Consider the following 20,853-nt stretch of genomic DNA (forward strand, 5'->3'; position numbering starts at 1 on the left):
ATTCCATTGTGTACACATACCACATTTTCTTTATCCATTGATCTACTGATGGACACCCAGGCTGATTCTGTCACTTGACAGCTATACATACATAGTGCTGCACTAAACACAGATGTGTAGGTATCTCTGTGGTACACTGACTTAAATTTTTCCCTTTTTCTAAAGTTACACACTATACTTACAGTCCATTTCTTCTTTGCCTTCCTTACCCATTACATGAACTTGGGGAGCTACCATTCACATGAGACTGTGTTGTTTGCTTTTAGGACACAAAGCAATGCCTGTTCTGTGTATGAGGCATCTAGGAAAATGAATCATAGTTGATTCTTTTCAGTGAGGACCTACTATGTGCTAGACATAGGCTGCAGAACTTTGTGATATCTTCAGGAACCTGGTTAGCCAGCAAGGCTCCTAGGGTCTAGGTTGAGTTTCTCAGCTGAGACCTGCTCTCACTTTCTGTCAGGAAGGGCTGGGCAGGAGGCACAGTACTTCCTCTCCCGGGCTTCTCTCCCACTTCTCTGGCTCAGCATCACCATGGCCCCCTCTTCCTCTGCTTGCCCCTTGCATGCCAGTGAGGCACAGCGTCTGGCTAGACCAGAGCTTGCAGACCAGCCAGCACCAACCCACAGACAGGCTTTATTTGGCCCACACAGTCATTTTTTTTTATTTGAATTCATTTTAACATTTAAAAGCTGAGGGATTCTGCTTTAAAAATATCCAGATTTCTGTCTTCATTTGGAAATTTGGAACATCTGGTGAGGCTGGGTCCCTCTTCCCATATGGCCAGCACTGGCTGAAACTAAATGGCACTGACCACGTGGTCAAAGCCAGCTTCTCTACACCCAGCCTGAATGAGCGCCCATGGAACCCGAGGTCATTTGGGAATGGTGTCCCCATCTGGGGACTCTAGAATGTCACATGGACCATCTGTGAATAATCCCTCCATATCTCTTCCTGGTGAAACAGGGTACAATGCTAGGTGGAAGTCAAGCCAGCCAGCAGACCTACAGCAGAAAGTACCACAAATCTCTGATATAATAGGACAGGTGTCTCAAGTTTAATCAGTACAGGTTAGAGTAATTCCCCAAAGAGGCTGCCTTCTGGGACCAAACCACACACTCAAGAGGCAGAGAGATGGAGGCAGATGGAGGAGAGACGCAGACAGAAAAGCAATCCATTCTCTCTCTCCCCCCACCTCTCTCTTCTATTGCTAACCCTTCCCTACCAACCTGGACCAAAAATGTAGCGATGGGATGGGATGCCTTTTACTCCCTCCATCTCATCCCCCTGACCAGAAACATTACTGGGTATTTCAGGGGCAAAGTCTAGCCCTTCTCCACACCAAGAGGTACCCTTGAGTAGCACCCTGGGAATGTTAGTTCTAGGTCACACAGTGAAGGCCTGGGTGATAATGTCACGGTGGTCAGGTTCCCTCCAGGGTCTCTATACCTCCTTCCTCATCTATCTGTGTGACTTTAGTGGCTTCCTGTGAGACCCAAACAGGTATTTTGTCTAGAAGATACCTTGTAAACTTTAAAGCGAATGGCAAAGGGTGAGGGGCACTGTAGACTGAAGTAGTTTCGAGGAAGTTTCAAAGACCTGGGAAGCCACCTAATACAGATAGGATGAGTTCCTATACGGATAATAGAAGTCCTTACAATTAGTCTTTACAGAATATGCTGGTCTTTAAACACATTCTGGAAGGGTCTGTCCACACAGGAAGGTTTCTGTTTAGAAACAGTCCGTATACAGGTTAGGTCAAAGTGGGGAGCGGGGATAGAGGACTTTTATCCAAGCACAAACGCTCTTTACAACAGAGAACGCCTTTAGAAAAGTGAGGGATTTTCATTGGCACGCCTGGCTATTACCTGCAAAATGCTGTTCAAATACTAATGACCTTTACACCAAGGTGAAGGTTTTATGTAAGGATAAAGAGCTTGTGTGCTTCCAAGAGAAAACACAGCAGCCTGGCTCTTGCACGTACGGGGGACAAGGAAGGCTAATCGATTTTGTTCTCAGCACAGCACAGCCCCTGGATGCCACTGACTTGAGCAAAGACCCTGCACCTGCTCAGGCAGCAGGTGGGAGCCCGCGAGAGGGCGGAGCAATTGGGCCCACCGCTCACGCCGCATTGCCTCCGGTGGCCGCCAGGGGCAGCACCGAGGCACCTGCCGCACCTCCCCCTCCCCAATCTCCACCCCCCGCCCTCCGGGCTCCTGCTCCCGGGAGCCCCGCAAACCCCGCTCCGCCCGCGCCCCGCACAGCACCGAGGCTCCCAGCCCGGTCCGCCCAGCTGCCCCTCCCCGGGGCCATGGGGGCACCCCCGGGCTACCGACCCTCTGCCTGGGTGCATCTCCTCCACCAGCTGCCCCGCGCCGACTTCCAGCTCCGACCGGTGCCCAGCGGTTTTGCGCCCCGCGACCAAGAGTACCAGCAGGTGGGATGGCAAACAGGGGCCAGGTCCCCGGGGAGCAGGAGGTTGGGTCACAGTTCCTGTGTCTTGGGGGCTGGAGACCCGGCCTGCGTTTGGGTGTACAAGAGCAGGATTGGCGGTGGAGAGCTCATACCTTAAGGTTCCTCCCTCGGACGTGCGCTGGGCATGCAGACCCCTCTCTCCAGAAATAAAAGAAAGCCAGGAGCCTGGACCCCCAAGAGTCCTAAATGGGAGGAGATGAGGCCCCAGCATTTGGGTTCCTGAGACCTGCCTTGCAAGCCAGTCTCCAGGGTCATCTAAGGAAAGATCTGCTCCTGAGGTTCTAGGCGAGAAGGACCCCGCCCCCACAGGATCCCAGCTAGTAAATATGTCCCAGATAAGGGGGTACCCAAGAGACAGGACCGAGAGCGGGAAGGCTGGGGAGGCAGCTGAGGTCTGGGACAGGGATTGATATCCTCAAATAGGGAAGAGAGATTTTAAGGCTAGGGCTGGGGAATGAGGTGAGGTGAGATAAGGATTCAGGGTGCTTTCGGCCTGTCCCAGGACAGAAGACGCTGTCAGGGCGCCAGAGAGGATCAGGTGGAGATGAGGTTAGGTTTGGGGCCACTGAAGACGGCAGGCCTGGGTCCCAGGAGGGTGAGGCTGGCGGGGGAACCTCACAGAAGCTGGTTCCCCGGGGAAAGGGGCCCAGCGGCAGCTCTGGGTTGGGGGGTGGCTGTCCCCTGACCCAGTTTAATTCAAGTCCTTGACTTTGAGATTAATGCGAAAAGCTGGCCTGAGCTGGGGGCCTGGAGGGAGGGGGGCTATCACCCCTGCCCTCCCTCCAAGTCTGAACCTCTGCGGCTGTTCGGGGTGGCTTCTGGGAAAGGGGCACAGGGTTGGGAGAGCTTTGAGGGAGGGGGGTGTTCCCAGAAAAGCAGCAAGGGGGAACGTGTGCTGTGTGCTTGCTATTTGGGTCATGGCTGGCACAGCCTGAGCGGCTCCTCCCTGCCTACTCCACCCGCCCCCTCTCCCCTCCAAACAGGGACCGCCATCCCCTCGCCCACAGCCACTTACACAATCACAGCCTCCAGCCGGTAGGTCCACCCACTCCCAAACAGACTCACGGGGCTTATGGCTCTGGAGAGCTCCTCAGCCACGAGGATTCCCCCGTGGGCCCCCAGCACCACCACAGATGCTTAGAACGGTTTGCTCAACCTGATCCTCAGCAGTCAGAGTCAAAGCTGGGCCACACACAGTCCTATCCCTGAGACATTCTTCTTCATAGAAATGACACACTACGAGGGACTCTGGGACAGGACATTCAGGATCACATGCCCAGTCACATATACACAGCACCCTCATGTGTACACCATCACACATACAGGCACCCTCATAAACACATACACATCTATTCCCCACACACACAAACTCAAACTCACCCCAAGTCACACATACACTCACATAGTCCACCCAACACCCCTCACTGATTGAAGAAGCTATGTTCAGAAAACATTAATGCCCACAAATATTCTCTTGCACACAGACATGCAGCATGATATACACAAACACCTTATACTCACACTCCATGTGCCCTCATCTGGTGGAAGGCAAATTCACAGCCACATAAACACTGCACACACTTGTCACTCCCACAGGTGATGTGGAGGACAGGGAGATGTGCTATGATTTAGGGACTGTAGTCCCTGAGAATGCAGGGCTGTGATTCCAGGCCTCATACTGCCCTTATCCTGCTGTGTGGCTCCAGGTAAATCCTGTCCAGCTCTGGGCCTCGGAGAAGACATGTGACACAGGTCTCCTGAAAGACCCTACCACATGCAGAGCCCACCATTCTATAATTGACTGAGACACGGCCTCTCTCTGTAGTCCAGGCTGGCTGGAGTTTATGTAACATGGAATGGCCTGAAAATATGGCGGTCTTCCTGCCTTAGCCTCCAGAATGCTGGGTTACAGGGGTCTAGTGCCATACCTAGCTAGCTCAGAGCCACTCTGTTCTGCAAGGTGTTCCCAGCTGTTAACATCCTTTTGTCTACCTTTCCTTCCCTCTGTCCTTTGGGTCTCACTACACACTGTTAGTCTCCTTTCTTCTCTAGTTCTCTCTCTGTGTGGTTCTTTCTCTGTGTGTGTCTCTTCACGTCTCTGTGTCTCTGTCTCTCTCCCTCTCTCTCCCCTGTCTCTGGTTTGATCCCTCTGGTGTTTTGTGTGTCTTATCTCTACCTCCCTCTTCCTTGTCTTTGACTCTGAGCCTTGTGTATATGTGTCACACCACACACACACACACACACACACACACACATACAGCTGTCACAGCGCCCCGTCCCCAGCCCCAGCCCTGGGGTGATAGACTCAACTGCAGTGGGTGTGTGAGCTCAGCTCAGCAGCGGTCAAGAAGGCTGCCTCTCCTGCTCACTGAAGTCCGGTAATGGGAACCTTCCTGCTCCTTCATGTCCCTTCCTGCCGTACAGTTCGGAGGGAACCTCAGGAAGTCCTTGGGACATGTTACATTCCAACTGCTTGGTTGCACTAAGGAGGACACCAAGGTTCAGAGAGAGGGGAGCCCTTTTGAGGCCACACAACCTGGGAAGAACTGTCCAGGGCTGGAACCCAAAATCTGGGTCCCCTACTAGTATGCTGCCTCCAGCAACCTAGCCCTAAATTCTGGATGGGCCTTAGCTGTTAATATGGGAGAGAATAGGTATCTCATCTTTTTCCACAACCTGAACACCATCAAGGCTTTGCCCCCATGCCCCTGAGGAGGAACTTCTTGTCTGGGACATGAACGTGCTGTCCGAGGCCTCTCATCACTTCCTCCTCAGGCCCTGCTGCTGGTGGCAGCCTTGGCTGGGCTGGGATTGGGCCTGAGCCTCATCTTCATCGCCGTCTACCTCATCCGCTTCTGCTGCTGCAGGCCCCCGGAGCCCCCTGGGGCCAAGAGTCCCCCACCGGGAGGAGGCTGTGTTACCTGGAGCTGCATCGCTGCCCTTCTCGTGGGCTGGTAATGGGGCCCCAGGGTGGGTGGGGAGCGGGGCAGTCAGTCTTCTCACACTAACTCGGGGGATGGGCGCAGTTAGGAGAGGGAACCCCTGGACACTGCCTGTCTGCTTGGTGAGGCTCAGGGAGGACGAAGCAGCCGGCCTGGGCGTAGAATTGAAAGCCTGGGACAGGTGTGGGGTTTTCGGTGGATCTCTCACCACTCAGGGGAGTAGATATTCTCTCTAGACTCCAGTTCCCACATCTTTAAAGTGGGTTTTGCAGTACTACGTGTACCCCGGTTATACCAAAACTAGAGTGCACAGCTCCTGCGTCCTGGGGGTGTCCTCTGTGTTAACACTGATCCAAGAGTTATTCATTCACTGAGCTCATTCATTCAACAACTGAGCATAACTACCGTGTGCCAGACACTGAACATGCCAGCCCCGGCGCCCTGTGACTTGAGGCACACAGTTCCAGTCAGGGAAAGAACAGGCCTTACAGGGTCACCACCAGCAGCAGCAGCAGCACCTGCTCAGCCCACACCCAAGCTGGGTCTGAGCCTTTCTCATGCTGAGAGCTGTGCTCAAGCTGGCCACACCTGGTTCTGAATGAGGGAAGCTCGGGAGGAAGAGAAAATGACTTTTTAAGCCCATCCAGTGTAAGAGGCAAGTGGAGATTCAGACTCATGGAGAAAGAACCCCTCCCCCCCAGGACCCTCCATAGGAACTTGATGGCAAGATTGCTGACTGGAGTCCAGCTCCTCCTAGGTCATGGTTAGTTAGCTGACTTATGTCTCCTATGAGAGGACTAAGTATTTGAGGGGGTTGAGACCTGCTGGGGACTTCAGACATGGTCATCAGGAGCCGTATAGGAATGTGGTGTCCCCTCCAGCCAGCTGGGGGTATGGCCTGGAGTAGTCACCCCAGTCTGGGCTCTGGGCCACTCTCCCTCATTGTAGGAAGAAGAGGGTGTGTGTTTGGGAGTATGGGGGGGGGGGGGCTGGGCGCCCTATATCCAAGATGTTTTCTCATCAGGCTTTCCAGAATGGGGGTGGATGGGGGAAGTTGACAAAGGCCCAGTGGGGGAGAGACATAGCCCCAGCCCCCTCAGAGCCTGGGAACAAGAGGAGCATTGTAGGGTTCTGAACAATGGGGCAGGGGCAGTAGGCTCCCATCCAAGGGATGGGGTGGGGGCCTGTGTAGCCCAAGGCTGGGAACTGTGAGGGCATCAGGCTCTCGCCCCTTCCAGTGCGAGGCACAGACTCAGAGAGGAAAGTGGGTCCCCATATTCAAGCTCCACAATGGATGTCTGTGTGTTGGCTGGGCAGGGACAGGGGCCCCGCTCCTGGCCTGGCCTCCGGCCCTCCCTCCCACATTCTCTTACTCCTCTTCCAGCTGGCCAGATGCCTGGATCCCTGGGCAGCAAAGGGGAAGGCTGAGGGCTCCAGGCACAATGTCTTTTACAAAAGAATAGGGGCTAGGGGCCTTGTGCTCCTAAGAACCTTGAGGGGGCAGGGGCAAGGACCCCATGGGCTAGGAAGAAACAGGTGTTGATGATCTAATGACTCCTAAGACAAGGCTGTGAATGCGGGATGTTTAGGCAAAGGACATAGGAGTGGATTGTGAGCTGATCGTAATTAGGAATTGATAACCTTTTATCCAGGGCTAGGCAAAAACCAGGGTTCCATTCTGGGGAGTTAAATCTGGGGGACCCCCTCTTTTCCACCACTCCACCCACCATTAGCATCACAATGACGTCTCTTCAGCTGGGGGAGTGAGGTCTTCAGGTTACCTTGGCAACTGGTGGAGGCCAACCTTGAGCTGTTCTTTTTTCCCACGGAGGATGAGCCAATAGGGTGGATGCAGAGACTGGGTGGGCAAATGGAGCAAAGGGGAGGGTGGGTGCATGTGGAGGCGTGGTGCCTGCCCTCCAGGGCCTGAGACGGGTTGGTATTTCTTCTTCCTCCTTCTCTCAGTGCGGGCATTGGCATTGGTTTCTATGGCAACAGCGAGACCAGCGATGGGGTGTCCCAGCTCAGCTCAGCACTGCTGCACGCTAACCACACACTCAGCACCATTGATGACTTGGTGAGGGGCCAGCCTCTGGCCAGACTGCAGACTCATGCCCCAATTGGTCTCCCCATGGGATTGTGCCCCCCCCCCCCACTGAGGAACAAAAGGAGCCCAAATCAAAGCAGATCCCAGACCAGAAACCTAATCCCCAGATGCAGAACTTCAAACTTAGACCTTGCAGACCTTAGACCCTATGTTCATCCCCAACCCTGCAACCTGGAGCTGGGTCTAGAAGATTCAGATGCAGAGTGAAGGAAGGCTCAGATCCAGGCCCAGGCCTGCACTTATATCCCAAGCCAGAGACAAAACACCAAGGACACCAGTCCCTGTCTTCAGGCCAGATCCAAGGCTACACATACCCTATACTTGGCCCAAATGCAAGCTCAGGGACACCCCCCCCCAACACACACTGGGAGATCTTGTACCCCGGGATTCCAGAGCTCAGGACTGAGATGCCGGTGTAGCAGTTTGGTGCCTACTTGTGGAGAGCCAAGGCATGAGATTTGAGACCCCAGACTCAAAAAGGCCGACATGGGCTTCAGACTTAAGACTCCTCCTTCCGTTTGACTTAATTTCAGTGCTGGAGTTAGGATCTTTACCTTGCCTTCAAACCCCTGACCAACTAGAGCAGATGACGACAGGACCTGGGAGCCCTTTTCCCCAGTCTTCAGATGCCCCAGAGCTCCAGATCTCAGACAACTCACATTCCTCATCCCTGCTTCACCCCCGAGACCCCATCCTTGAGCCCCAACCCCAGGCTGTGGAAAAGGTCACCCCTGGCCTGAGACCGTGTCACCTCCCCAGGTGCTGGAAACAGTGGAGAGGCTGGGTGAGGCAGTAAGGACGGAGCTGACCACCCTGGAGGAAGTACTGTCAGAACGCGTGGAGCTGGTGGCCGCCACTCGGGGAGCCCGGAGGCAGGCTGAGGCTGCGGCTCAGCACCTGCAAGGGCTGGCCTTCTGGCAAGGAGTGTCCCTCAGCCCAGTGCAGGTGGCTGAAGATGTGACTTTTGTGGAGGAGTACAGGTAGGGAAAGGGCTTCCCTGTTGTTTGAAGCATGGTAGTCTCTATCTGAGCCCTGGGGGGTTGTGGGTGACAGTATCTGGATACAGTTTTATTTGTCCCACTGGTTGGAAGAAGCTACAGTGACTTGGCAGGTGGAGGCAGGGGTGCTATCCAGCATCCTATAGGCCAGGCCCCACTATGGAGAATTACCCAGTTGTGAATACAAGACCAGGCTGATAAAGCCAGCTCTGAGGATGGATCCAGAGACCGAGGGCCCATCCTCAGACTTACATACCCCCTCAATGATCTGTCATTCATTCACTCACTCAGCCGTTCCTTGACTCATTCATTGGCGAAGCAATCACGTAACACACAGTAGTAAGTAGACTATTCAAGTAGCAAACCTTAGATTTATCTAAAATGGGATTATCTGGGAGGCAACTGTGTTCACTATACTGTGTTCACTGTGCAACTACTTAGCATCTGGAGAGAGACGGCACATATGATTAGGAACCTCAGCTTTAAGAGGCCGCTCTGTATTTGTACAGGCTTAAACAAGCTTCTTCTCAGGCCTTGGCCTTGGTTTTCCCACCTTAAAGTGAGTCCTTTCATGCATAGCTCAAAATGCCTTGTGGCAAGTTAGTTAATAACCTTGAGTGTCTGAAACAAAGAACACAGGTGACTGATGAAATAGTGTCAGTCAAGTCCAGATATGCCAAGCAGAGGGGTGACAGCAGGAAACTGCACCCAGGAAGGACTCTTCTCAGCCAGGAGAGCAATAGGAAACAGGCCTGTGATCTCAACCACTCTGGAGGCTGAAGTAAACGGGTTGAAAACTCCAGGCCTGCTTGGGCGGCAGTCATTTCAAGGCCGGTCTGAATAACTTAGTGCGACATTGTTTCAAACGAAAGAAAACAAGGTTGAGGCTGCGGGTAGTGGAAGGGGAGGATTTGCCCCGATAGTGGAAGAGGATTTGCCTAGAATTGACAGGTGAGGGATTGAGAGTGTGACTGGGTGGTAAAACACCTGCCTAGAACCTCCCTGTGAGGGACTGAGGGTGTGGCTCAGTGGTAGAGCCCCTGCCTGGAATCCACCCGCGAGGGGCTGGGGAGTAAAGCTCGGTGGTAGAGCCCCTGCCTAGAATTCCCCAATGAGGGGCTGGTTTTGTGGCTCTGGTAGAACATTTTCCTAGAATCTAATCCTGAGGGGCTGGAAAACATGACTTGGTTAGAGTTGCGGCCTACCTAGCATGTGTGAGGCTTTATGTTCCCAGAGGCATCAACAGGTCTCGGGGGAGTGACTAGAAAGAAGGTGAAGGGCGCTTGCTGCTCTTATAGAGGACCCAGGTTCGGTTCCCAGCACTCACAATGGCAGCTCACAGCTATCTGTAACTCCAATTCCCCGTGATCCAATACCCTCTTCTGACCTCTGCAGACACCAGGTAGATGCACACACATGTAGCAAAACACTCACCCTTATAAAATAAAAACATTTTTAAAAAGCAAACACGTTTTCTGTGAGGTGAGTCATGAGAGCTTTGGAGCAGATAAAACAGGAAGGAGCTTGTCTGGACACAGGCAGGCAGCTTATGGCCCAGTGTTTGGAAGGGCTGTGCTAAAGGTGACACTGGAGGGGAGGAACAAGCTGTGAAGTCTCCGAGGCAGCCATCCATCTCAGCAGCCAGCAAGCCGAGCTTTCTCCACTCGGTTATGTCATTACTTCCTGTACAACCCGAGTCTCCTGTTCCCAAGCAGGGAGGCCAGGCTCCTCAGAACGCGCAAGTGCAGCACACTGGGGCTGAGACAATCCCAGCAGAGGGTGCATGCTGGGGATCAAACAGTGGGAGGCAGTCGGGCCTAGGTCCAAGGGCCACAGGTTCTATGTCACAGTCAAACCTAGGATCACAAGAGTCTGGTCGGGGAGGTAGAGGTGACTGAAAATGATGCTCAGCAGATGCTCTGTGAGCATGTCTGGTATTCGAGAGGCCCACAGATGCACTGGGGCCACGGAGGCACGGCCAGGTCTCAGAGAGCGCAAACCACAGTCACATGGACACGCGCTGAGAATGGCACCTTATGAGCATTTGCAGTGTGCCAAGCACTGAGTTTGGGCCTTCCGTGCATCTCCCTCTGCAGTCCTGCTGGGTTACTTATTTAATTACATATTATGCAGCATTCAAAGCCTACCCTGGATGATGATTTGGCTAACATTAACTTCACCCACAAGCCCACTCTCCTAAGACCTTTACATGTGTCCATTCATTCATCTGATAACAGATTGTGAAGTTGATTCTGATATGCCACTCAGGTTACTAGTAGGGAAACTGAGGCAAATAGGTTACATGGCTAATTGAGTAATTGAGACCTAGACATCATAGCTCTGAAGTGTGCAGTAAGGTTCCAGGTAATGGACACCCTATAGTGCTGGCTCAGGGATCTTATTCAGAGAAGCCACTGCCTGCGTCCACGACCACAGAACTTCTGTGATTTGGTCAGGGTAGGTCCCAGGTGCTTCAACCCTAGAACCTATGCTACAAAGCACTCCAGAGTCTTGTGAGCCATGCCCCATTTCACCAGTGAACTTTGCAGAGCAGCAGGGAGGCTGCAGGATCAGGTTGGGTTGGGGTGAACCTGACGTCCTGCCGCCCTCCTTTGGCCCTTCTTCCTTCAGGTGGCTGGCCTACGTCCTCCTGCTGCTCTTGGTGCTTCTGGTTTGTCTCTTCACCCTCCTGGGCCTGGCGAAGCAGAGCAAGTGGCTGGTGGTTGTGTGAGTGGAGCTCTATGCACAGGGGAGGGGAATGGGCCGGCTTCCAGCATGCATGCAACATTGTTAAAGTCATGGGAAAGAGGAGATTGCATTTGCTGTAAGGGAGGAGGGGGCTGACGTGCCAGATGCTTTCTCCCTTGGTTACCAAAACAAAACCATGGAGGGAGTGCCACCAGGTTCTCTATATGGCAGGTGAGGGACCTGAGGTAATGTGGGGACACCTAGGACCTATGCTCTTACAGAACAGTTCGCTGTGTGCCAGATATCATTCTTAGGACTTCATGGAACTCTCCCATTCAGCCTCCCAGGGAGGTAGGCACTGACCTCTGTTTAACAGTGGGAGGTGGTGGAAGTCCACTGTGGCTAGGTCAGGGCCGCACAGTCAGGATGTACTGTGTGTGTGGTAGGGCGCCAAGCCCAGCCTGCCCATCATGGGAAGAGCCCATCCTCCTCCTCCCTTGGTGCCTACTGTCTGTGGACTCCCCCGGGAGAGATGCCCTACTGCATCTAAGCCCTCATCAAGGCTTGGAGACTGATAGAACACACTGTGTTGAGCAAGTGTATGACTGGGGGCCAGGTCTTCCAGTTCACAACAGCTGCCAGCCTCCCCTACCACTCCATGACCCAGAATTATTTTACCCTCACAACCCCGGACATGTCAAGACTTAAATAAGCTAAGCTCAGAATTTCAGAAATCAGCTCTGGAACACTCCCCACACGTTATGGCTTAGAGGTTGAGAGTGGGGATGAACCTATTGGACTCTGGACAATAAAATCCCAGGAAATTCAGCCTGTGGATGGACAGCTGCCTCCTAGGGTCCAGGAACAGCTGGGACAATGGCTGCTGACCTGCCAACCAAGACCTTTCCCTCTCCTTTTCCGACTGAACAGATGTTCTATCTGACGTCAGTCTGGGCCTTACCCCACCCTTTACTCCTGTGCCTCTGCCTCTAATCCTCTAGGCTACAGAGGTTGGTGGGTACTGGGGAGGGCTGTGATTGGATGTGGGATGTAGAAAGAGGCAAGGCTGATTAAGAGACCTGAGTCCAGCCACCTCCCCCTCTAGGATGACCGCCATGAGTCTCCTGGTGCTTGTCCTGAGCTGGGGTTCTATGGGCCTAGAGGCTGCCACAGCTGTGGTAAGTATGGGGCTCTGCATTCAGGTGTTTTGAATCAGGTGGGTGTGACCTAATTAATGCCATAAATCCTAAGGCTTGGGAAATACGATCACAGTTCTGAGGTTTCAGCCTTATTTGCTGGGTCCTGAGAGAGCAGAGGCCAGGGTCTGGACTAGACTCCTCAGTCTGAGGAGATCTAGAGTCTGGACTCCTGGGTTTGAGGGAGGAGGACTGGAGCCTGGACCTGTGGGAATATGAAATCGGACATTTCTGGTCTGATCCCTTCCTGCTTCCTTCACCAGGGCCTCAGTGACTTCTGCTCCAACCCAGACACCTATGTGCTGAACCTGACCCAGGAGGAGACAGGGCTCAGCTCAGGTGATTCCCATAAACCCCTGCGGTCCTCTGCACTCCCTGCCACCCACTAGTGCCTAGTCTGTGGTAGAGTGCAGAATCATCTACCAATCCCGGAAGGATGGTAAAAGGGTAGGATCAAAATGTCTGTGAGTGTGAGGGGGGCGGGGAGCATGGACCTCAGTGATAGGAGGATGTGACTGTGGGAGAATGTGGGGGACCTGCCCCCACTTTTTCCCATGGGGTACTCTTGAGCAAGGAGGAGTGAGAAATACTTAGATAGAAATATAGAGAAGAGTGACAGATAGAAACACAGGATAGCCTTGGGAGGGCCTGGGTTAAAACCCACCAGCCCCTTCTTTCTCTTCTAAAGGGCTATTTATAGAAATGCCAGGGGTGAAGCAGAAGACCTCCCCCAAGCACAGCCAAGTACAGACTCTTCCAAACACTTAGTGACCATGCATGTGGTCAAGCCATACCCTAATGCAGCCCTGCTGTGTAAAGCAAGCTCAGATCTCACTAGGAAACCTCTGTGGACCCCAAAAGAAGAACAAGGAAACATAATTAGGTCAGTTGAATCTGCTTCCAGATGCGGGTGAAGCTGAAGGGATGAAAGTATGGGGTGTGATATTGCCCACCTATAATCCCAGCAATTAGGAGTCTAAGGCATGAGTTCAAGGGCAGCCTGGGCTATGTCACACCCTGTTCTAAAACAAAACGAAGACAGAATGGAATTGGAGATGTCACTAAGTTGGTAGAGTACTTGCCTTGCATGCCCAAAGCTTTACGTTTGATTCCCAGCAACACATAAAACTAGCACAGTGGCTTGTGCCTAAAATCTCAGCACTCAGAAAGTGCAGGAAGAAAGATCAGAAAAGGTGATCCTCAGCTACATAGCAAGTTCAAGGCTGGTTTGGGCTGCATGACTCTTGTCTCAAAACAACAGCAGCAAACCGAACAACAAAACAAGAAGGAAGAAGAGGAGGAGGGAAGGAAAGGAAAGCAGGGAAGGAGAGAGAATGGAAGGAAGGGAAGAAGGGAAAGAAGGAAGGAGGGGAAGAGGAGGGAGGGAGAACGGATAGGAGAGTGACTAGCAGGTCTTTGAGACCCCAAGAAATTTCCAAACTGGGTGGGGAATGTCCCCTGGGCTATGGCCCTCCAGATGTGCCCAGGGAGAGCCTGGGCCCAGGCTCATAGCCTGCTCCTTTCTCTCCCCCCACTTCAGACATCCTCAACTATTATTTCCTGTGCAACCAGGCGGTCTCCAACCCCTTCCAACAGGTTAGGACTGTGGGCAAAAGAAATGGGAACTGAGGAGATGGCTAACGTGAATCCTCAAAGGCATATATATGATGGGCTGTACTCCTGGGTTCCATGGGAGGTGGAGGGTGCCATGGCCCAGAGTTGTGCATTCTAGTGGACAGATGGCATGACCCATACCCTGACCTGAGTCCTCCTCTCTATCTCCCTGCAGAGGCTGACTCTGTCCCAGCGAGCTCTAGCCAGCATCCACTCCCAGCTGCAGGGCCTGGAGCGGGAAGCTGTCCCTCAGTTTCCTGCAGCACAGGTTAGGTCAATAGACGGTACCAGCCCGAGGGGGGGAGAGGGCTGAGCCTGGTGAACCTGTGGGATGCTGGCCCTGCTCATAGGACGGGACAGGGTCAGGTTGGCTTGGGTCAGACAGGCCCTTCTCCGAGTAGGCAGGGTCTCCAGTTGTGTGTAGAGCCTACAGGAAGGGGGCGGAGGCAACAGAAGTAGACTGGTCTCTTGGGGCTGGGGAAGCAGCGTGAGGGAGACTCTGGAGTGCTGCTGAACCTCTGTAAAGGGGAGAGAGGGGATGGTCCCTTTGGGAAGTGGGGCTCCTGAGTTGAGGGCGGAGCATACTTTGCGGGGTAGCCAAAGGACTGTCTGTGTTCGTTCCCTCCCGCAACAGAAGCCCTTGTTATCCTTGGAGGAGACGCTGAATGTGACGGAGGGAAGCTTCCACCAGTTGGTGGCGCTGTTGCACTGCCGCAGTCTGCACAAGGTGAGCTCGCCTGCTTGCTCGCCCAGTTTCTCCATCCCCTTCTTTCTCTCACTCTTCAGTCCCTCTCCGTTCCCCTCTCCCTCCCCTCTGCTGCTCTCTCTTTCTCATCCTCTCTCCCTCTCCCTCCTCCCATGTTTTTCATCTTTTACCTTGTCTCCTCTTTGAAAGCTGCTCAGCCTCTTAAGCCCTGGAATGAGAGCCTGGGCAGGCTCCTAGCTCCCAGGGTTGAATGCTAGTTCGTGGACCTCTCTATGTGACACGAGGGGCGGGGGGGTCATGTAGCCCAGGCTTGCTTCAGACTAGCTGTTATAGCAGAGGATGACCCTAAGTTTTGATCTTTTTGCCCACACCTCCCTCCTGAGTGCTGGGCTTACGGGTGTGTGCCATCTTATGAAGTACTGAGAATGGAACTCAAGGCTTGATGCATTTCAAGCAAGCACTCCACCAACCTCGCTAAGTCCCCAGCCTCCAGTCTTTTTAAAAAGTATTTTCTCATTTTGAGGCAGAGTCTCATTAAATTACCCAGATACGGCTTGGATTCCTAATCTCCTGGCTTCAGCCTCCCCACTAGCTGGGATGGCAAGATCTTCCAGACCCAGCCTGGACTATTATTCGATGTACTTTTCAAACCCAGAGACTAGGAGAAGACAGTTGAGTGGTTTACCCAGAGGGCAAGGACCTCATGGAAGGGTACTGAGCTCCTTCTGGTCTGCACTTCCAAGCATGGCCAGTCTGTCTCCTTCTGCTTCGGAAACATTTTGACCCATCCACCACCCAAGGGCTCACTGCAGATTGTATCTGCAGGACAGATGCTTCATCACCACTTTCTGCTTATCTGTCCACCTTGTAATTAGCATACAGACTCAGCAAAGAGATTCCTTTCTACAAGGAGACCCTGGCAACCCCTGGGAGGTCCTTGTCCCAAAACACTGTTTGCTGGGTATCCAAAGTCTGAAATCAATGTGGTATCCTGCCCCAGGGGGCAGGTACCAAAGAGTGAGCAATGGAAGGGTTCTTGCTTTTTTATACAATGGCATGCTGGGTTCCCAACCCTGTTTTTTGACTCATGCAGATGCTGAGCTCCAACACTGGCTCCAAGATGACTGTGAAGGGAGAGTTGAGGAGTCAAGAGTCTGCGCCCACCATTGATAAGCCACATGACCCTGGGCCTTGGTTTCCCATCTAGGCCTTTTTCACCACATGCTAAAATTAGGGACAGGACGGAGAACTTTGCTCCATCTATGAAGTACTTGTCACACAATCATGAAAACCTGAGTTTGATCCCCAGAAACCATGTAAAAAGCAGGCCATATGGCGCTGGTTTAAAATCCCAGCACTGAGGAGGCGGAGACATGTGGATATGTGGGGCCTGCTGGCCAGCCAGCCAAGCCCAACTGGTGAGCGCCAGGTCCAAGTGAGAGAGCCTGTTTCAAAAACAAACAACACCTTGCTGATGGTCAGAGAACAGGACGGCCACAATATTAAACATAGAGGTCAGGCGGTGGTAGTGGCGCACGCCTTTAATCCCAGCACTCGGGAGGCAGAGCCAGGCGGATCTCTGTGAGTTCAAGGCCAGCCTGGTCTACAGAGCGAGATCCAGGACAGCCAGGTCTACATAGAGAAACCCTGTCTGGAAAAACAAGAACAAACAAATGAAAAAAAAAAAAGCGCAAAAATATATTTGAACTTTAATCTTTGTCTCACATGCACAGGCATCCAAACACTCCTTCCACTTGTACACACACACACACACACACACACACACACACACACACAAGTAAAATAGGGACAAGAAACATTAGGATGAGAAAGAATGAGCGGTGTGTGTGTGTGTGTGTGTGTGTGTGTGTGTGTGTGTGTGTGTATACCTTTCATCCCATCCCTTCCAGAGGCAGAGGCCAAGGCAGGTGGATCGCTGTGAATTTGAGGCCAGCTTGGTCGACAAAGTGAGTTCTAGGCCAGCCAGGCCTATAGGGAGGGACCCTGTCTAAGGGGGCGGGGCTGTCTCTGGAACCTAAGAGACTTGGTTGCAGATTCAGCTCTGTACCTTCTAGGCTGTATGACTCTGTGCAAGTAGACTGCCCACTCTCTGGGCTCAGCTTGCTTTCCATGACAGCCAAAGACAGCATTAGCTGGGGCTGTGGCAAGGATGTGTGGGCATAGTATGTAGTGTGTGCCAGCTGCAAACCTAACTGGTTAGCATCCCGGTGGGCTCCTTAACCCTAGCCCTTGAGCTAGGTGGTCATGACTGTCCTTGTAGCTCCCTATCCTCACTTCCCACTGCATCTGCCGCTCACCCAGCCGCTGCACCACGGCTGCAGACCCTGGCCCTCCTTACCTCCTGCCCAAGACCACAGCCTTGGGCATGCAAGTCTTGCTCATTCCGTCTGTCCAGTGACAGCTGGTGAGCCTTTCGAACACAATCGGATCAGAGTCTTCCTCTACAAACCCTTGCGTGAATCCCCCTGCACATGGAGTGAAGCCGGGGCTCCTGGCACTGACCTGGAAGAGCCTGTGTACATGACAGCCTTAGCAACAGCTCTGTGGCCTCCACCTTGGTGTTTCTGCCCTTGTCTTCCACATCAGCCCAGCCACCTGCCTCTGTCTAGACCTAACCATATGCCCGACTCCTTGTGCCCTTCTCAGATGGCCTCTGCTGGCCACTGTCCTAACACCAGCTTACCAGCCTCCGAAGTGGCCTCCTTGGTCCTATGTACTGAAGGTTGCCAGTGCTGGGGACATGCCTGGAGCAAAGGTGGCTTAGTCCATTCCCGCAGAATGAATCAGCATGTTGGCTATGCCACTGGGCACGGAGGTCACTGTGGTTCTGCTGGCCTCTAGGGTGGCAGTCACAGTGGCCAGCCTTTTCTGCAAGTGTTCCATGTGCCGTGTCCAATTCTAAGTGTTATGTAAGCCAGCAACTTGTGGGTTCCAAGGGGCATTTGACAATGTGTGTGTGTGGGGGGGGTGGCTTTCCCCACTGCAGGACAGGGAGCTGGCATCCTCATCTGTCAATAGCACCTGGCTGGAGCAAGGATAGGCAGGGTTGGTGCTGGTGGGAGGTATCCGTGTAGAGGCCCGCCCACCTAGGTTCCCGGGAGAGTTCTCTGGGTGCTGAGTGATGATTCTTCGCATGGGATAAAATAGGAATGGGTTGTGAGGCTATAGCTCAGCAAAAAGGTGAACACATGGAATGACCATCCGTGTTCGAAACAGTTCTCTGAGGGGAGACTGCCCTTGGGCACAGAGTCTGGGTGGCTGACCCATGCAATGCCACACAGCCAGGTAGCGGATGGTTGCTGGGTACAACTGGGTACAAAGTGCCCGTGTGCACACCCTAAGGCTTACCTATCTCGGCCTCAGGACTATGGCTCGGCACTCCGAGGTCTGTGTGAAGATGCCCTGGAGGGCCTGCTGTTCCTGATGCTCTTCTCCCTCCTGTCTGCGGGGGCCCTGGCCACCACCCTTTGCAGCCTGCCCCGTGCCTGGGCCCTCTTCCCGCCCAGGTCAGCAGGGGAGAGAGGGCAGGGTCCCCAGGGAGGGGACAGGAGGCAGTACCCAGGGCCACTGGTGGGGATGGGGCAGCCCCCTGATGGGTCCCCATCCTGCTTCTCTGCTCTTCCCCACATCACACTTCAGTGACGACTACGATGACGCGGATGATGACGATCCTTTCAACCCTCAGGTAGACCCTGGTCTGAGGAGGAGGGCTGGGGTGTCAACCCCTGGGCCTAAGGGAGGAGGACGGGGCCCCACAGTATGTCTCCCTGTATGTCTGCCCTGCTAGGAATCCAAGCGCTTTGTGCAGTGGCAGTCTTCCATTTGAGCCTCCCCTCCAGCCTGGAGCCTGCCTCATTCGGTAAGTTTCAGTGGCACGTTGGTGTTCTGCTGGGCCTTGGCTTATGGTACTCTGATGCTGGGTGGGTGTCCGTGGGCGCGTCTCCTTCCTGTGTCAGCTCCTTATCCCTCTCTCTCTCTCCAGCTCCTTTCCTGGCTCCTGGAGAAGGCCCCACTAACCTGACCCTGACTGGGTTCTGACCACTAACACTGCTGGCCATGGACACCTCACATAGGATGACATTCTGCTCTGGCCCCCACGTTTCTCCATCCCTATTTGTCCTTAGCACAGGGGGCTGCTGAGGCGGCAGAGCAGTGAGCAGGGCTGACTGGGAAGGGGGGTCCTGCAGCTGGGTGTCCCTCACCTCTGGCTGGCTGCCAGTCTTGTCCTTGGAGAGACTAAGCTGGAGGAGGGTATAAGGATGTCTCTGCTCGTCTCCTAGCGATCTCAACTTGTGGCACTAACTCGGAAGAGGGTTGATTTGAAATAAAAGGGAAGACTATTTTACAAGTAGCTAGGTCCTTGGTATTTCTTCCTCCTAGGAGAGGAAATCCCGACTGGGCCAGGGAGACCCCTTCCCTGGTGGTTGAAAGGCAACTCTCCTCTTGTCCAGGCTCAGCACCGCTCTGGTTCTGAAAGTCATAGGCGCATCCTGACAATGGAAGAGGCAGATCCCAGGAAGAGAACAAACCTAGCATTAGATCTAAACACGCGTGCATCCCCAGGAACAAAGTTGAGCTTCCAGTCGCGTGGAATGTACAAGGCCTGGTGGGTGTCGGAATGGTGTGCAATCAACTCGCTTCCTAGCAGCTCAAATCCAGCACGAGACGTCAGAAAACCCAAGTGTGTGCCAGTCAAGGGACAGAACTGTTCAAAGGGAAAGTAGAATATTTGTATGGAGTGCGGCCAGGGTGATGTAGAAGGGGAAACTGGAAAGAAGATGAAATCTAGACAGGAAAAGATAAGGCAGCCTATGAGCTGTGAAGTAAAAACAAACAAACATGGCAGAGTAAAAAGGGAAATGTATTATCTGGGGAGTAACGCCCATGTAGTTCTCTTTTATAAAAAAAAGATAGCACCTATGACAAATAACCCACAGAAACTTCTATTTATTTAACAAAAAGACAGCTCAAATTAAAAGTAAGCAACTGAGATGAACATAGGAAAGAAAAAAAAAAAAAAACCCACGACAAACTCATAAAGTTGTTCAAATTCTAATGATTTCCAAACACAATGTGCTACTCCCCACCCCAGTACTTACTTATTGTCTGGTGCTGGTCTAGAAGCCCAGGAAGAGGTGCTCAAAATATGCTGCCCAGATGCTATGAATCCCTAGTTATGTGAAAAAAAAAAACAAAAAAAAAAAAACCCTGCTCATATGTGAAACAATAAAAACTGTACCTCCACCTGGTGATCCTTCGGGGAATGAGCTTCCAGAAAGAGACAAACAAGCAACTAAAAATGTGTGTGAAGAGCTGTTTCTGGGCAACATTTGGCTTAGTTAAATGCTGGAGACAAAAAGTCCACAAAAGGGAAAGAGAAGTAGCACTCTCTGGAAGACCAGCAGCTCTATAGGGGAAGCCGACAGAGCAGGATCCCCAAGTTGGGTGTGACCAATGGAGCCAGTAGGATGCACTAACACCAAGGGACATACATATACCCTGAAGGGCCTTTCACAGTGATGGATACCTCTGGGCCCAGTCCTGGCACCACTGTGCTAATGTGGGCAAGTTATCTGACTCCTTGAACCTCAGTTGCATCGCCAAGCAAATGGGTATCTTCAATCTAGAAACGTCAGCTCCGACAGGACAGGTAGAAAGCAAAATAAATGCAACATGATGCTCTTGGTTACACTCCGGCACGCAGAAAACATTAATTAGAAAAGTATCGAAGTCTAAGTAAAGTCTGCGGCTTAGTTCAGAGTATTAAAGCAACATCAGTCAGTTTTATTACTTTTAACAAATAAAACATGGTGATTCCGAGGTGATAACAATAGGGGAAACTGGGCATACCATGCCCAACTCCCGTATTACCTTTGCAACTTTTTTTTTCCTGTAAACCCAAATTTATTCTAAAATAAAAGTTCATTATAAAAAAAGAGATGGGAAGAAACCTATCATGCTAACAGTAACAAAATGATACAAAGTTAATCAAGTGTTGTGTAATTACCAAAAGTCGCTAGTACAAAGTGTGCCCGGAGGCTGGGCTATAAGGTGCTGTTTCATTGTTTATTAACAGGGATCCCTAATTGAATGACACAGTTCAATC

The 20,853-nt window shown here is 52.6% G+C and overlaps 2 protein-coding genes across 8 annotated transcripts in view; one reads left to right on the forward strand and one right to left on the reverse strand.

Moving 5' to 3' along the window:
* LOC118569662 (leukocyte-associated immunoglobulin-like receptor 1) overlaps positions 1–3,347 on the reverse strand; it is a 74,343-nt gene extending 70,996 nt beyond the window's left edge. For all 4 annotated transcript variants that reach the window (XM_036167797.1, XM_036167788.1, XM_036167806.1 and 1 more), the window contains exon 1: positions 2,568–3,347. The gene's annotated coding sequence lies outside the window, so the exon portion shown is untranslated. The remainder of the gene's footprint in view (positions 1–2,567) is intronic.
* On the forward strand, positions 2,186–19,939 carry Ttyh1 (tweety family member 1). Of its 4 annotated transcripts, none has more exons than XM_036167767.1 (14): positions 2,186–2,437; positions 5,251–5,429; positions 7,383–7,494; positions 8,284–8,504; positions 11,154–11,249; positions 12,316–12,388; positions 12,670–12,745; positions 13,947–14,002; positions 14,196–14,288; positions 14,655–14,747; positions 18,111–18,253; positions 18,387–18,432; positions 18,535–18,560; positions 19,445–19,939. In XM_036167767.1, exons 1-14 carry the CDS (start codon positions 2,312–2,314, stop codon positions 19,503–19,505), a joined length of 1,401 nt encoding a protein of 466 aa, XP_036023660.1. In that variant the 5' UTR covers positions 2,186–2,311; the 3' UTR covers positions 19,506–19,939. The 4 variants fall into 4 exon arrangements, with proteins under 4 accessions (XP_036023660.1, XP_036023642.1, XP_036023651.1 ...); XM_036167749.1 differs by having other exon boundaries at positions 2,187–2,437; positions 18,535–18,606; positions 19,199–19,939; XM_036167758.1 differs by lacking the exon at positions 19,445–19,939 and adding an exon at positions 19,128–19,192 and having other exon boundaries at positions 2,187–2,437; positions 18,535–18,606.
* Positions 19,940–20,853: the final 914 nt, after the last annotated feature.

This window comes from Onychomys torridus, chromosome 1, assembly GCF_903995425.1.
Source record: "Onychomys torridus chromosome 1, mOncTor1.1, whole genome shotgun sequence".
Classification (NCBI taxonomy): Eukaryota; Metazoa; Chordata; class Mammalia; order Rodentia; family Cricetidae; genus Onychomys; species Onychomys torridus.

What these genes read in the sequence shown, in the direction of transcription:
- Ttyh1 (XM_036167767.1), top strand. Translation starts at nt 2,312, where the DNA reads ATGGGGGCACCCCCGGGCTACCGACCCTCTGCCTGGGTGCATCTCCTC. An exon ending in GCGACCAAGAGTACCAGCAG is followed by an intron (nt 2,438 to 5,250) that starts GTGGGATGGCAA and finishes CTTCCTCCTCAG; the next exon opens with GCCCTGCTGCTGGTGGCAGC. An exon ending in TCAGCACCATTGATGACTTG is followed by an intron (nt 7,495 to 8,283) that starts GTGAGGGGCCAG and finishes TCACCTCCCCAG; the next exon opens with GTGCTGGAAACAGTGGAGAG.